This window comes from Branchiostoma belcheri, unplaced genomic scaffold, assembly GCF_001625305.1.
Source record: "Branchiostoma belcheri isolate BF01 breed outbred unplaced genomic scaffold, Haploidv18h27 scaffold43, whole genome shotgun sequence".
In the NCBI taxonomy this organism is placed as follows: Eukaryota; Metazoa; Chordata; class Leptocardii; order Amphioxiformes; family Branchiostomatidae; genus Branchiostoma; species Branchiostoma belcheri.
This window is the reverse complement of record NW_017804054.1, coordinates 2123501-2140549: the sequence shown is the minus strand read 5'-3', so window position 1 is coordinate 2140549 and position 17049 is coordinate 2123501. Positions and strand designations below refer to the sequence as shown.

General features: G+C 41.7%; 3 protein-coding genes across 4 annotated transcripts in view; 2 read left to right on the top strand and 1 right to left on the bottom strand.

Annotated features, from left to right (window-relative positions):
• The first annotated feature begins 3502 nt into the window (after positions 1-3502).
• On the top strand, positions 3503-5450 carry LOC109478226 (neuropeptide CCHamide-1 receptor-like). Its single transcript, XM_019779684.1, has 2 exons — positions 3503-4726; positions 5445-5450. The coding sequence occupies exons 1-2, from the start codon at positions 3503-3505 to the stop codon at positions 5448-5450; spliced, it is 1230 nt and encodes a 409-aa protein (XP_019635243.1).
• A 516-nt stretch (positions 5451-5966) lies between these two features.
• LOC109478333 (prohibitin-like) lies at positions 5967-12444 on the top strand. 2 transcript variants are annotated; one of them, XM_019779833.1, is made up of 7 exons: positions 5967-6153; positions 8394-8555; positions 9085-9227; positions 9807-9923; positions 10489-10584; positions 11295-11511; positions 11976-12444. In XM_019779833.1, the coding sequence occupies exons 1-6, from the start codon at positions 6057-6059 to the stop codon at positions 11508-11510; spliced, it is 831 nt and encodes a 276-aa protein (XP_019635392.1). In that variant the 5' UTR covers positions 5967-6056; the 3' UTR covers position 11511; positions 11976-12444. The 2 variants fall into 2 exon arrangements, with proteins under 2 accessions (XP_019635392.1, XP_019635393.1); XM_019779834.1 differs by lacking the exon at positions 10489-10584 and adding an exon at positions 10332-10427.
• A 924-nt stretch (positions 12445-13368) lies between these two features.
• Positions 13369-17049, bottom strand: part of LOC109478332 (calcium homeostasis endoplasmic reticulum protein-like) — an 8870-nt gene continuing 5189 nt past the window's right edge. The window contains 9 exon segments of the mRNA XM_019779832.1: positions 13369-13562; positions 13919-14001; positions 14511-14597; positions 15086-15136; positions 15314-15445; positions 15565-15657; positions 16110-16243; positions 16769-16906; positions 16909-17049. The exon segment at positions 16909-17049 is cut by the window's right edge and continues 53 nt beyond it. Of these exon segments, the coding sequence (XP_019635391.1) occupies positions 13369-13562; positions 13919-14001; positions 14511-14597; positions 15086-15136; positions 15314-15445; positions 15565-15657; positions 16110-16243; positions 16769-16906; positions 16909-17049 (1053 nt within the window).

Below are 17049 nucleotides of genomic sequence, written 5' to 3'. Positions count from 1 at the left end.
AGTATACGGTTTAAATGTCCCGTCCTAAAGACTGCGACCTTTCCAGTAGCGTGCATGTCGCGTGAGTGAAAACAGCCCGGATTCGAACTCCCATCCTCTTAGAGGCAGGGTCGCTAAAACTGGACTGGCTACTCACAAACGTGAAGGAGTCTTCTATTGACACGTAAGACACGTAATTCGAATAAGTGCGATAGCACATAAAGTATTCCACTCACCTCACAAGAACCGAAGATGTCTGAAAGGCTACCCTGCAGTTATCAGTAACCTACGTATGCTCATGAATAGTTATTTTAAACCACATCGCCCAAGGATGCTTTTGATCAAATCATATCACCCTAGCCCACGCCATGACCTCACTTATATCGTAATGATTAAAAAAACAACTTCAATAACAAAAAATAGCTTTCATTAATTAGCAACATCTGCTAACTGACGTAGGGTCGTGGCTTTCATATTTTATCAAGGACATATCAAACGTGTCTTTCCTTTTGAAAACAACCTCTCGTTACCTTCAAAGTGATTTCTAACGAGTTACTTAAAGTTTAAGAAGCAACACTGATCTTTTGAAAACCCATGATCTTTTTCTTTGATCACAAACTGATGATAAATAGCTAAAGCCGGCATTATTCTTTAGGGTCAATATATCTTTGCAACCAAGTTAGTTGCACGTTTTCCGCATTTAAACATTTTAATTGTTATTCAATAGTCTGTGTGCCATCCAGGTCTCACTACTATACAGTCTAGGTACATAGAAACTGTACGAAAGAGAGTGTGTAGGATAATCCTAGGCAGAAACTATTTTAATCTTGACAGAAAAAGAGAGAAACTGGATCTTACTCCCCGTACATGAGACGCCGTAACCTCTGCTGCATGTGTGAACTTTGCAATGTCTATAGCTAAATCCCCCATATATGACAGAGATCTAAGAACAAAGGACAACATAAAAACATAGATTTGCATTAGAACTCAGACGCTCTAAGTGTTCAAGCAATCAATAAGTTCTTAGTGTAGAAGATGTACCTTCACGGTCTTACGAAACCGAGGAATTGCCTACTACTGATGTTTCTTGTTGTCTTTTAAATCTGATTATCACACTCTTACATCATGCATGTAGATGATATTTAATTTATCTAGTCATGCGTCATACGTATCCGCTTTTGGTCACACAGTGCTTTTTATTTAGCAGACAGTGAAAGATCAAAGTGTATTCAAGCACGCGTGCATGGCCCTGCGGCAACATACGCAGTCGGGTGGCTCTCCCACTCGCGGCCGCTGGTCTATCCTCTGACGTCCCCGCCGGGCGGATCCAGCTGCGGGCGGCGGTGAGGGGGCGGGCGGTGTGGAGAACAGAAAGGTGCGCAAATTATCCACTGCCGGCAAGAGTAGGGAAATCTGTATCTGTATAACCGGTATAACCGCCCTTCGGCGTAACACACCAGCTTCGCTGGCATTCGGCACGGCGTAGCTAGCAACATTACACCGAACGACGTGTTACACCTAACCCTCGAACATCCAACTCTTAACATTGTTTAAAGCTATCTAATGATAATGCCCCTACTGTACTTGGTGACAGCGAGTTCCACTCTGTGATAGTTCTAGGAAAGATGTAGTTTTAACACCACAATCCTTGGTTAATTACTGTGGTACTTGCAGGCATGACTACTAGTAGTTCTTCTTTTCTTAGCTGGTATTACTAACTTAGGTACTTTACAAGTACGTAGTTGGTACGTCCACCCCTTTATTAGTCATTTTGTACATAATTTTGTCTGGACGTTTTTCGTCTGTCTTCCAGTAATAGAGTAGAGTAGAGAAGGATATAAGACACCGTTTTCCATATCTCTGCTGGATTTTCTTGTCAGTTTGGTGTGCAAACTTGTCAAAGCCGCCCAAAGTGCATCTTGCCATCGGCTAGAGGGCAATGCCAGGAAAGTCCAGTTTTTCCCTAAAATTCGATCATCATTAGCATTATGTAACAACCTAATTCCTACAAAATAAGGTATTTCCTGTGCCATTGCTGAGTCATGTAAGAAAAGCACAAATATAATGTGTAGTCTCTAAAAGAAAACACTTACAAAGACTTTTATGTCATCAGTTGGTCTTAAAATTCTCCTAGCACCTGGTTACGTAACTGCGGCCTAAATGTCACTTTAATGTAATTTCCTTTCTTCCGGGAAATATATTCAGGGCAAATTTTATTTTTCATCCATACATTAATGACCCGTTTCGTCTGTTTACCAAGCCATTCATTTGTGTTTTAAAGGCGTGCTATAATAACTTTAGCACACTAATTATACCAAGTATCCAGTAGCTGTGTAAATCGCAATGTCCTTTGGAATATCATAAAGAAACAACAATGATGATAATATCATGGTACTAAAAGGGACATGTTCTTATTCTATTGCCAATTTGAGACATAAAAAGGCCATTAACATGCTTACGTGGTCAGGTGAACGTAACAAGTTTCCTTTTATCCTGATAATTAAGGAAAATTTCCCGTACTTAACGTATCAACCCCCCCTCTCTAAAATACGTATATAAATCATTCTGACCGGGCCGGTGGCCTGGTCACATATCTGTCGCCACTGATACGTTTAGTATATGTTGTCGTGTTCTATTCGTGGCTTTACTGTTGATTCTGTCATAGCGTTCCTGAACATTCAAACGACCGTTCGTCCTTGGTGACCGCCGCGTGTTGAGCCTAACTTTTATTTTTAAGGCCAACTTTCCGACACCGGTACCTTTGCGGCTTTCAGCTATCACTGGGAGGAAGCAGCTTATATTGAACAGCGTTTGCGTGTATGTAAAGGACCGGCAGTAATCGTCGATACTGCAGTTATCTCCAACGTTAACATCAACAACCTTCCGAAATACTTCCTAAATCTTCGCACGTGGCATTATTCGGAGAGTGTTCATCATCACTTCAAGGTGAATTCGCTCCAGAAAGAGGTACGACTCCTTTTGCTGATTCCAATCAACCCTGTCACGACCTATATTGTACGAGTATTAGCCGTTGTTAAAGCTGACAGATCTATCTTTAGGTTTAGCGTCTTGGGATCAGTTAAAGATCGTGGTCCTTCGGATAAGCAAGACCTCCACATTAGACATTTTCAAACAGTCAAAAACCTGATCTATTGCTTAAACCATCTAACGCAGGAAACAACGAAGGAACCAACAAACCAACCACTCAAACCAACCAACCAGCCAGCCAACCAACCAACCAGCCAGCCAGCCAGCCAGCCAACCAGCCAGCCAGCCAGCCAGCCAGCCAGCCAACCAACCAGCCAGCCAACCAACCAACCAACCAGCCAGCCAACCAACCAACCAACCAACCAACCAACCAGCCAGCCAACCAACCAACCAACCGACAAACCAACCAACTAACCAACCGACAAACCAACCGACCGACAAACTAGCCAACCAACCATCTGATTGTTATATTGATCAGAGAGTTATTTGAAAGCCTAGAATACTTGAATCTCCAATACACAAGAATTTACAGAGAATGTCGTCTGAAAACACCACAGCCGACCAGCAATCCAACAGTACAGTGGACTGTGTCGTGTGTAAAGACCCTGCCTCGTGGTTTAATCAGCAGCAATCACAGATCTACCTGCCGTCTCTCATTTTCCTGCCTATATTTGCGTGCGTTGGGACTATTGGGAACGTCGCCGTGGCGATAGTTTATGTTCAGAAGAAGAAAACCTCAGCAAGCGTCTATATCCTGGCGCTAGCTGCCGTAGACTTGGTCACCTGTGCCATACTCATCCCTCTGGACATCACCGCGTCGGTTTTGCAGTACGCCTATCCAAGCGACTTTCTCTGCCGCTTGATTCCGTTTCTAACCCACACCCTGTCCGTATATTCTGTGGTGCTGCTGCTTAGCATTGCCGTCGAGCGCTACTTAGCCGTGCATAGGCCTGTCGCATTCGCTACCACCATCCCTAGATCTAAAGTAGTGGTGTCCGTAGGAGCTGTGGCTTCTGCCGTGATATGTTGTCCCCTTCTAACGGTGTATCAGCTAACACATAAAGCTAATGTAGGATGGAATGTTTATGTTTGTTCTTTTAAGGATGGCAGTGAGGGTCTTATTTCTACGTACTCTTATATGCTGATAGGCGTCACCTTGGCGGCCTCTTTGGTAATTACTGCCTTGTACGTGCGGACCTTTCGTAGCATAGTCGGCAGAGCCCACAGAAAACCTGTCATCAAAATCACCGCGACTTCTTCACAAACTATTTGGGGCAAAAAAAGTCGTCTTGGCGACATTCTTCGAATCTCTAGCCGACGAAAGACGGGAGACACGCTCTGTGAGAAAGCTCAATCCATTGCCGCTGTCTCTATGTCTGAGCTCGCCGTGCCAGAGGAAGGACACTATAGATGCAGATCAGATTCTCCATCAACGTCTGGTTACGAAACCTCGACCGTTGACAGTCCAAATCAAGACGATCGCGGATTGGCCAGCGGTTCGGGGGATCAACCAATCCAAGGCTTGTCACCGCCAACGAAGGCACCTGACACCAAGGACAGCACCGCAGGCAAATATGAAAGAAAGTCTGATACCAACTTTTATACCAGTAAAATTGAGCTTGCATCTAGAGAAAGTAGCACAGTAACTTTGAACGGAGAAGAAGGGACTAATAGCAGAGGAGCAAGGAGTACAGCAGAATCTAGAATACAGGCAAAATGGAAGAGGCAAGGGAACCGCATGGCGAAGATATTTATGTTGGTAACTCTCATATTCTTCCTAACCTGGCTACCACACGGGGTCATTACTCTATTTGCCCATTTTGTGCCGTATCATGAACAGCCCGCAACGTTGTTCAAAGCGTTAATGAACCTGTACAACGTTGTTTATTTGAACAATGTTCTCAACCCGTTTGTTTACGCGTTTGTTGGGAGGGATTTGAAAATTGCATGTAAGAACTTGTGGAAATGTCATAAGTAGCCCGGCACAACCAAGCGACCATCGGCAAAACAAACAACAAACAAACAAACAAACAAACAAACAAACGAAAATCCGCATAATCATGTCAAAGACTTACTTGAAAATGTATATTCATAACCAGTTTATAATGGTATTGTTGAAGTTAGGTGTTATATATAATTTGCTAGTTTTAAGACATCTTACAACATCTTATCTATCTTATGGAAATAAAAGTAGACCTACATAGTAGTAGTTTGATGATATATGTGCACCCGTTAGATTTTCTTGCACAGTCGGTTTCCAGCGGCCATATATAGAAATTATAATTGGAAACAAAAAGATGTTAAGCTTAGAGCATTTACGAGTTAGAAGTGATGTTATTATATATTAACTTAAATTAGATACATATATTTAACAGTGTGATGAAAGAATGTATTAGTTTGATCTAAGAACAGCATCAAATTTCTACATGTAACACTATTTCTGTGGTTGTAAGATTCCTCTCAATATTTCTATTAAGCTCTGAAGATCACTGGTACTGTTGCTAAATGTAGTCTACTCTAGTAACCTTAGCGATCGAATTAAAACATTTCTTTAGCGGCAATTCACCAAACGTACATTTGTAGGGCAACATACAAAATGTAACGTTAACTGTTTGACGAAGTTCAGTCCCTATTGTTGCAATTTATGTTTCTACATTTTATGGATATACAAACACGGACCATCTAAAAAGGCGTACAGAATGCCACAAAACGTGTTGTGAAGACCATAGAACATCATATGGTCACCCCGCATCTTCTTGGGGATAATTACGATGCCGTATTTTGTTCTCCCGAATCGGAAGCTAGTTTTCCTCTAGTCCCAAAGTGCTATCCCAGGATACTTTGCGGCGTGAAAGGTCATGTACCTCGTACCTCGTGTGTGGACATCAGCACATGTGAAGGAGACTTGTCGGCAAAACTGCGTCATAAGTGGAATTTAGGACACATTTCTTCAGTGTGTGACACTTCAGGGACTTATTGAGGTGTTATTGCAACGTTGTCGTCAGGGGTTTGAAACGGGACTAAAAGCGGTGAAAAGGCGGTGAAAATTGCGGTGACAGAGAGGTCAGAGCGCACCCTACCCTACCAACATGTCTGCCGCAGCTTCTAGATTATTCAACACGATCGGAAGAATCGGCTTCGGAATCGCTGTTGTCGGCGGAGTGGTCAACACAGCATTGTACAACGGTGAGAAAACATTGCTTAGTACCTTTTAGACACGTAGGGAAGTGTCCAGGTCATAACAGTGCTCATTGTGAGGACAATTTTGTGTGGGGAGGGGGGCATGGTTTTCCTTGCATCATACCGCATCACTGTTGCATGTGCATATTTTTAACCTCCGTAATAATAAATTGTGATACAGACAAAGATAAACAAGCTGTTTTTGTCTAAACCCTGTTTTAAGAAAATTTTAAAGAGCGAAAGCGTCGTACTTAACGACTCGCCTGGATGAGTTAGAAGAAGATACTTTTAAGTCACTTGTTAGGCCATGGTTAGGCCATGTGCCAAGTCTGGATGACCTCCAAACACATATAATTTGATTTTGGCCAGTTCAACTACTGTTCCCAAAAGAAGAAAAAAAAAGGGAAAATGTGATGAGAGGAAAGAAACAGGACAGGGCGACAACTGCTGATCCACTGATTTATTGCTGTTCTCATGACGAAAAGACTTGTTGGTTGTTACACTGTGTTCTTTTATTAAATTTGTGTCATAACATTTGCCACCCCTTATAATATTTCAAAGATCTAGGCATCTTGGTTTTTTTCGACTTGTCTATTTTTTTTAGCTCTCGCATTCTAGATTTAGAGGTTGTCATCCATAAAAATTACTTGGTGTGGCATTATGCAAAAAATTACATAATCTATTATAATTCTCACCTCACCTGTATTCTCACCTGTAGCCGGTCAATAGGTACCCTGTGTGGGTAATGAGACCGCACTTCGGGTAGTTTCGGCGGTAGCAGTTCTTCTCATGTGTTCAGTACGTAAAGGTGTAGTTGTACATATCCTGGTGATTCTTCCACTCGTGTGCAATATGGTTCTTGAACTCATTTACTGATTTGCTGGACACTGCTTCCTGGGAAAGAGAGTTCCACACTCTTGTGACTCTTGAAGAGAAGAAACACTTCCTCGTCCCGTGTGATTTTTGTACTTGATACTTGAAGGAGTGGCCCCGTGTGGTAGTTGAAAGACTGGGTTCAAACATGGTCCCTCTACAAATACTGCAGCTGTTTCCAACTCTTAACTTGTCATACCCGTGTGTGATTTTGTAAAGCTGGATCACGTCTGTCCTTTGTCTTCTGAAGTGGAGTGTCGGTAACTGGAGGGCCTGGAGCCTCTGGGGATAAGACAAGTGGGACACTGACTCCACAAGCTTCGTAGCTCTTCTCTGCACTCTTTCGACACTGTCCTTGTCTCTCTTGGTTCTAGGGCACCAGATCACTGTTGCATACTCCAAATGTGGCCGGACTAGGCTCTTGTAAAGAGGTAGAAAAGCCTCCTTGTCCAGGTACTTGAAGGTGTGCCTGATTGCACCCAGAACTCTGTTGGCCTTATTGACTTGAATCTGGACATGTGTGCTGAACTTGAGGTCACTGTCAATCGTCACCCCCAAGTCTTTCTCCTCATGTGTCACCTTCAGCGTGTGGAGTGTTCCATCTTCCTTCGTCATAGTGTACTCGTGTGTGGGGTTTCTTCTTCCCAGGTGCATTACTTTACACTTGTCTGGATGAAACTTCATCTGCATCCTAGATGACCATCTCTGCAAAGTGTTCAAGTCAGCCTGTAGACATGTGGAGTGTATATTGCTCGTGTGGATTTCTTGGGTCGCATGTGTTATGGGTTGGCTCGTGTGGAGTTCTTGAGTCGCATGTGTTTTGGCCTGGCTTTCACACCCATGTGCAGTGGCGTAGATCTTTGTGTCGTCCGCAAACAATGAAACAAAGTTATGTAGCTCATCGGGTATGTCACTGACGAACATTGAGAAAAGAAGCGGTCCCAACACTGACCCTTGTGGTACGCCACTCGTCACCGCTTTCCAGCTGGATGCTTGGCCGTTGACGACGACTCTCTGTCTCCGGTGAGTCAAGAAGTTTCTAATCCACAGTAGCAAGTTCTCTGCTATGCCGAAGGATTCAACTTTGTTAATCAACCTCTCATGTGGAACCGTGTCGAACGCTTTAGCGTAATCCAAAAAGATAATATCCACCGGCACACCATGGCTCAAAGCCTCCGTCCACACATCCAGTGCCTCTAGTAGGTTTGTGACTGTGGATTTACCCTTGGAGAATCCATGTTGTTGTTCGCATGTGAGGTTGTTGAGTCTCATGTGTTCTAGTATAGCATCCGATATGAATCTTTCTAGCATATATTATAAGACATTAAATCTTCATATACAGACTCATTTGCAATATCCTGTATGTTGTACAGTTGATGCTGGTCATCGGGCGGTCATCTTTGACCGCTTTACCGGAGTGAAGGAGACCGTGAGTGGAGAGGGGACACACTTCCTCATCCCCTGGGTACAGAGACCCATCATCTTCGACTGCAGAGCCAGACCTCGCAATGTCCCTGTCATCACAGGAAGCAAAGGTGCAATTTTTAAATTGCACATGTTATGTCAAAAAAATGTTGTGTGTCCTGTTTCAGTCCAGAAAAAGTTAGGGTCAGTAGATAGGGATTATCTTTTTTTTTTAGACTTTCTTGATCTCTAGTGATCAAACTGATCAATATAAAACAGTTTAACCAAAGAGCTAAAACTTGCACAAGAACACTTATATTTTCAATGTCAATGTTGGAAAACTGGTTGTGCAACATTTCATCACTTGCGTGTAATATCATGGATTGAGGTAGAAATGGTCGATAAGCTCTGAAAATTTATATCCCATGCAGGGGTCCACGCCAAAAAAAAGGCTAGGGTTGGCAGTTTCTTCTAGGGTCAGCCGGGAAACAAGAAACACAACATTTTTTTTTTCTAAGAAGGGTATTGCATTGGGGTCTGTTGAGGTTTGAACAAAAGGCCTTTTGATTGTGGACCAAATATTCTAACCATTATACACTCTTTATTTTAAAATTCCATCTTGCTAATTGTTAACATGTGGAATCTTTTGTATTGCCACAGATCTGCAGAATGTGAACATCACCCTGCGAATTCTGTTCCGCCCTGTGGCAGCGTCCCTGCCCAAGTTGTACATGAGCCTGGGGACAGACTACGATGAGAGAGTGCTACCTTCCATCACTAATGAAGTCCTCAAGGCTGTAGTTGTACGTACAACATTTTGTGTTGGAAAATATTGTTTTTCTCAATCAACTCTGGAATTGTTACAAATCCAGAGTTGAAAAACAATATTTTCCAACACAAGGATTGGACTCACCAAATTTTTGACTGTTGGCTGTTCGCTATCTTGATTTGGTGTTCTTTAGTTTAGGATAAGAAATATTTGACAATTTACAGTTGTAATACCCCTGCAGACTGCAATTAGGGATGGCTGCTCAGTAGCCATTCTCTCATTACCTGCAGGGAGAGGAACACCAGAGTTTACCATGCTCTATTGGACGTACCATTCCATGTCGAGCTTCCATGCCTCTGTACATGTGTAACACACAGTGTACAATGCTTCTCCTAAGTACAAGCACTACAAAAGAGACTAGTCCAGTGTCCAACTTTCAAAGTGCACTGATGCACCCACAGAAAAACTTGGGTGCTCGGCGCCAAATTTGGGTACACTTGAAGGTGCACATGCACCCAGTACATGTATTTCGAGCCCTGCACCACCCACTAGGTGCTATTGCACTGATACAATCTACAATTGTATGGAGATGTACATTTCCATTGTTCCCCAGGCCCAGTTTGATGCCAGTGAGTTGATCACCCAGCGAGAGTTGGTGTCTCAGAAAGTATCAGAGGACCTCATGGAGCGGGCAGCACAGTTTGGACTTATCCTGGATGATATTTCACTGGTAGGTTGTTGAGGAATACAATAAAAGTGTGGATACTCAATCATTAATGTTGTTGACATTGGATTATTACTACTGTACAAGAATTTTGTGATTGTATCTTAAAATGAAATGTTACTTATATAATGTGAAACCCAGCTTTCAAAATGTTTGTCCTGTACAAAAATTGTTCTTTGTGAATTTCATATATTCCCATGTACAATATGTAGGGTGCTGACTTCATCGATATTGAAAATGAATATTGAAGCTGTGAGTGATTTTAAAAAAATATTGCCATATCTAGATTTATTTATAGTACAGGTGTACTAAAGTCTTGTAGTTTGTAATGGGCATACATAAAAAGAGTAATAATGCTAATATATTGCCCTGCATTGTACATTTTTGTATGTTAACGGAGTGTTTTGCCATCAGACCCATCTGACCTTTGGCCGAGAGTTCACCTCCGCAGTTGAACAGAAACAGGTGGCGCAGCAGGAGGCAGAAAGGGCGCGGTTTGTCGTAGAAAAGGTGAGGTTGTGTCCGTACTTGGGCTGCAGATGTAACGTTTCACGCTTTCCTCCGATATTAGACCCATTTGACGTTTGGCCGTGAGTTCACCCTGGCTGTAGAGCAGAAGCAGGTTGCCCAACAGGAAGCAGAGAAGGCTAGATTTGTAGTTGAAAAGGTTTGTGACACATCAGTATACTGAATGTTCCTCTCAGCATTTCTGCTAGATAGCCACCCTGAAGAGTGTCTAAAAAAAAAATTGAAATTTTTTTGAAAATTGCACAGGGCTTCCTTGCAACTATGGACTAGCAGATTTGCTGATGTACATGTACATGTTCCAGTTACCAATTGTTGTTGCTTTGCATACTAGTACATGTTTGGGGATGAATCCAGAACATTATGGAGGAAAGTAGTCAAGACAAGTATCAAGCAACTAAATAAGTAGCGTGAAGAGTCAGACATTTTAGATAGCATCCAATGTCCTTATGTTTAATCTGGATGTCTAACCTGTATTGATATAAAATTTCAGTTTCATATTCTTTTTTTTAGGTAGGTGGCTTTTTGACATGGATAAATAAGAAAGAAGGAACTCATTTATCTAGTTTTTTACTACAATGGCTAACTCAATAACTTATTCCTCCCATGATACTTGTAAGTTCATGAAGTATAGAGGTCTGAAACTGAAGTGTAAAGGTCAGAAAACAAATAAAAAGCTACATACTAGTACTAAAACATTTTGTTTTTCTTCTAGAATATGCCGACATTTTTGAGTTTTTACATTTGGAGAAGACGGCAACCTACTATCATTCCCAGTTTTGCATGAAATACATGACTGCATTTCTAGTTGCTATAATAAATAAAAGGAAAATCTGACTCTTTTTTCTCTAGGCTGAGCAACAGAAGATTGCCGCTATCATCATTGCAGAAGGCGACTCCAAAGCTGCGGAGCTTCTGGCAACAGAGTTTGCTAAGGCTGGTGACGGTCTGATCGAACTGCGTAGGCTGGAGGCTGCGGAAGACATCGCCCTGCAGCTGTCCCGATCACGCAACGTGGCGTACCTCCCACCAGGACAGAACACACTCCTCTCACTACCCACTAATTAAGGTAAGATGTTCTTCTGTATCTTGATAGTAAGTTAAAACCCTTCCCACACTGTTAAGTGTATAGGCACAGCACTCCAATAATTACTGTACCCTTTGGGCAAAACAGCACTACAGCAGGCCAGTACTGGTACGATGTAGTAGTAATATGTACCCGTAATACTATGTGTGATATGCCAAGAAGTGCAGAATGTACCATCTTTCAAGTCTTTAGTATGACCTGGCCAGGGTTTTAAACTTGACCTTCCAAAAAGGCAAACCCTCTAGGCCTTTGTCTGCTTTTACATCACGTTTCTTTTGATTTTCACTGTGAGAAAAAAAAACAACAACACTACTCTGGAATGACATGAAAACAGTCTAAAAGGAGAATCTGGGAGTAAATTTGATCAGAATATCATTATACAGTAGGCCTGTTTTTGTCATTGATACATCTACCTAGTATTAAATACATTTTTTTCTTTTTCACAGATATCCTGGGATACCTGCAGTAACTTTTCAAGAGGATTACCGTGTAGTGCCACAGTAGCTTACCCGTGTTGTTAATTAGTATTTCTAGTCGTATTTGCTAACACTTAAATATACATTGTAGAAAATTGCAAGAAAGTTGATTCCATTAATACAGAATCTCTCCCCCTTGTGAAATACCTGAATTAGAATCAGCTGCTATGTTTTACAAAGATACATCATCAAGATTTCAATTCTGTATCATCTTGAATCGTGTAGAGTTATTTGTCCTTTAAAGATTGAACATTGACAATGGAACACTGTAGCAACATGGGGCTTCATTATGAGAGTAAGAAAGCACATTTGTAGGGAGGTGAAAGGTTTAACATACCAAGATGAGTTAATATTCATGACTGAATCAAGAAGTACATAAGATAGTAAATAAGGAAGAAGAGCAGTAAGCAGTTGCTTATCATTTGAAGCGACATTGTACCGTACACTGCAGAATGTTGTAGAATCGTGTATGCTTTAATTGAAAAGCTGGCACGTTTTGAAATGAGACTGTTTATTTCATCCCCTGGTCATGATTTGTCATGAGAATACTGCATTACATGTACTTCCATGTACATTGTAGTACTGTAATAAATGAGCAACCTTAAAACAAAGGGCTTAATTGTTTCAAGTGTCATTAGATATGGTGGTTTCTTTATTTTGCATATTAGGGATGGCATGTTTTGAAGAACTACTAAGTACAATGTACATTTTATGTAGCATTTGGGATTTAGCACCAAGTTACAATGACAAAATTATTTCCAACAAGTGTATAGTAAGAAACCTTTTTAAAGATAATACAAGTATCATACTTTTGTCTAATGAAACTCATGTTGACACTGGTCTAAATGTAGAACCAAAAGCTCTAGAAAACGTTTACAGGTACTGGGTATGGACATTAATGTAGACACTGAAATCAAACATTTTCTAGTGGATACTACTAGGTACTGTGGTGTCAGGGCTTAACTTTATATTAAACCTTTGGATTATCCCAAGCATGTTTCACTTTTGTAACTACTAAAAGTAGACAACAAACGAATAGTATCAGGAACTCATTTGGAGCAGAGTAATTTACATGTTCTGGAAGGATGTCAGGTCCTGCAACAGAAAGGAATATCATGTAAGCAAAAGCTGATGAGAATGATGGTGAGAGTTTACTAATCAATACACAATTTATAATATACTCTTGGGACAATTGATAGAAGAGTGAATTGGTATAGCCTGAGTACTATCCTGGTTAATTTATGGCCTTTCAAATAGTCGTTAGTCACTAGTGAATAGTTGTTATCCACCTCTGCTGGAAAAGCATACAAACAAAAACACAAAGCCAGCTAAAACAAAACCTCCTAGTCTGGAGGTACAAGACTTACCCCCCTCCTTCCCCTCTAGCCTTCATCCTCTCCACAAACGACTGGCTCTTGCTCTTGCGGAAGTTCTCAAAGGGGTCATTGACCGTGACCCCCACGCCCTTGAACATGTCAGACCTGTCCCTGACATCCCCACCTCGGATGGGCTCCTGGATGCCCTGCTCTGTGGCACCAAGGCCAGCTCCAGACCAACCTGTAACACACAACATTGTTGCCTTGTGGTTAGTGCTGTGTACTAGTTCACTGGAACTAGTTCCGGACTAGTAAAAATGCGTAGCTTTAAGTCCAAAAAAAACCAAAGCTAGATACTCATTTCCACCCGAGTGAAGTGAGGAAAGTCGTGTAAAGTGCCTTTCCCAAGGGCACAAGATCGGTGACATGGGCACCTCTTAGGTGTGAGCCGAACGCGCTACCGACTGTGCCACACGACCCACGTTTGCAGAGAGCAACACCTACTAGCAAAAAGTCTTTTACAGTAAGGTACAAAAACGGGTGTGTTGTGCCTTAATGTGGTTTACTTGTTATGTGATATAAAAACAGCACATTTACCCATTTTTGTCAGCAGCTGGTGTCCTTTGTTGGCAGAGCTTATCTTGGTGTCCATAGTGGCTGATTCGTAGAACGGCATGGAGCTGTAGGTACACAAAAACAACCTGTTATAACAACAGTCTGGTGTCTTACATCAACCTGGCTCCAGATCTTATTTTCATAGATGTTACCTGCAAAACTTCATGCTGTGGATATTTCTGTCTACAATTGGTAAAAAAGTTGTTTTTTCCACAGTACACAAAGACTTAAGCCTGACTTCCTTTACAATTAAATTGCTGCACACTGGTGTATTATGATTCAAAATATAAACTTTGTTTTTGATGCAAGCAGTTTATGAATCCGGTCTACAGGCAGGTTTGATCATGAGTCTTTCTGGTGCTCTACCTACGGGCACTGCAGCCAGTCTGATATTTGGCATAAGCAATGCATGGGACCACTGGAAACAGTAGAGTGCATGCATATGACTGTTCTTAGAATCTGAATTTTCTCGTGCTCTACCTACGGGCACTGTAGTCCCTGAAATTCAACATAAGCAATGCATAGGACTACTGGAAACAGTAGAGTGCATGCATATGACAGTATACAGTCTTACAAGCTGGCTGGAGAAGGACTCCTTGAATGTGACCTGGACCTTGAGCGGGAGGTACGTTGATAAGGTAGGGGGGAGTGGGACCCTGCCCTGTTGGAAGTAGCGGGAAGTCTATTAGCCATTTTAGTACAAAGGGCTTGCTTAACCTAAGGCTTTACATACCTTTTCACAGATCCCATGACACACATACATGTACATGTATGAGATGAGGGGCACTATATCATGGGTAGTGCAGGGAAAACACCTTTATCATGACAACTTACCATCACTTATGTGATGCATGCATGCTGTATCTGGTCAATATTTTTCAAGGATTTTGTAAGCCTCAAGTTACCCATGGTGCCTTGCATTTCCCAGCATGCAATGTGATCTTTGAAAATGATGGGCATATTTCCAGATAACTAACGTATATGGACTACATGTAATATATGTTTATGTGTTTAGTATCAAATTCTCTTAGCCTCAACACAATCATATGTTCTGGTCCAATTGTTTGCATTTTGATATACAATTTATCCAAAATCAGTAGAAATACTGTATCCCATCATATATTATTACAATTGTTGTACTCAACATACCTCTTTCTGCGAGGACTTGGTGACCTTGAACGTGACCTTGACCTGGAGTAGCTGTTACAAGAGAACAAAACGACAGCAATCAGAATTGATGCTAAACAAAGCAAGAATTTGAATTTTTTAATCTACAAAACTTATGTACAATGTATAAAACAAAAGGTAATTTTTACATCCTACCATTGTATTTAGAAACCTGTTTTCAAAATAGTACATTTTTCATGTGAGATTTACCTTCGAGATCTGGATCTGGAGTATGATCTATCCCTGGACCTGGAGCGAGATCTAGAGCGAGATCTGGAGTAGGATCGTCCTCTGGATCTGGAGCGAGAGCGATGCCTTCTCCCTCTAGACCTTGATCTTGACCTAGAACAAAATTTGTTTTTTCTTTAGATTATAACAATACAGAAAATAAAAACTTTTCAAATTTAAACAAAAGAAGTACATTTTATCCTGACCTGGGCAAAGGTAAACAGTGTTTTTACCTCCTTGGCCGCATCTTTTCCTTCATCTTCATTTGTGAATACCTTCTCTTGGCCTTGAAGAACTCGTACAGTCCATTGTGTTCCCAGCCCTCACTAGAAAAAAAAAATCAGTATACTCAAGTCATTGTGACGCTTGTTTAAGGTATATGATTGTATACATGTATTATCACAGATGATTGCACACAACCGTGAAAATGAGAAATTTGAAAAATGATCTTTTTACTCTTTTCCCCTTGAAGGGCAGCTGACTGCACCTGATTCCATGTATGTTTACCAAAGGAAAACATATTGTTTTTGCTCAGTTTCTTCCTCTTCTTCTCCAAACGAATAGTGTCAATGACCTGAACCAGATGTCTGCCACCATGGTAACTAGTGTTGGGTTACATCATGTTGCAATTTTATAGCAGGAGGGATTTAGACTCCTGTCATCATACATATGAATGTGTTTGAGTAAGAATTAACAGGGTGCAAGCAGACCATATGTGAAGGTAAACATAATGCATTTGCTTTACAATGTTACCTTTCTAGTTCAGCAGTAAGTTTACCTGTTCCGAGGTCTGTCATGAGATGGTGGGCTGTAGAAAGCCTCCACTGCTGCTAGAAGTCGGTCACTCGGTGGCATGGGAGGGGGCAAACGGATGTCTTCTGGGTCCAGAGGTCTGTACTCTGTATCTTCCAACTAGAGATACAGCCAGGAAAAAGACATTTAAAGAACAATTATGTGAAGAGTTCAGTACATAGTAAGTAGTGCTGTGTACCGGTTCACTAGAACTGCAGTGCTTGCTACAAAATTTTGCGGTAAAGATGCCCCATTTTCCATTGGGAACTGTTCACTGAGAAGTCCCTTCTGTATTTTGTATATGTTGGGACCTGAACTTAAACCGCTGGACTTGAATCTGGACCTGGACCTGAACATGAACGTTGGTTTGTAGCCTTTCCAGACTGCTTTGTTACATGTACAAAGTGTAGTACTAAGCAAAATCTTTGGAAACTTACTTTTTAACATTTTAATGGTGTCTCCTTTGTAACTTGACCTATTTCATTAACCTAAAAATAATTAAAAAGCTTGTTTATTACCCGTTACTGTACATACAATAATGAAAATCAACAGTTTCAAAGCTTTTAGTGTATTTTTACATGTTCGGCAAAGCTTGTGATTCTCAAAAGTGCTTATTTTTTGTTAGAAGAACTTGGAAAAGTCTACCTTGACCAGTGGTGCCATGAGTCCAGCTGGGAGTTCATAATACGGTACAGAAGGCATGAGATGGGCATCATCAGGCCGCATCACAGGGAGGTTAGGAGGGGGGATGTTAGGGGGGGCGGCAGGACCACTTGGACCCCCCCGGCCCCTGGTGGAGGGATAGGGGGCGGGAAGTTGGGGAACCCTGGAGGGGGTTTACTGAAGTCTGGAGGGGGTGGGAGGGGGTGTCCGTGGTTGTAGTCTTGGATGTGTGGGGGCACGGGGNGGGGGGGAAGTTGGGGGGG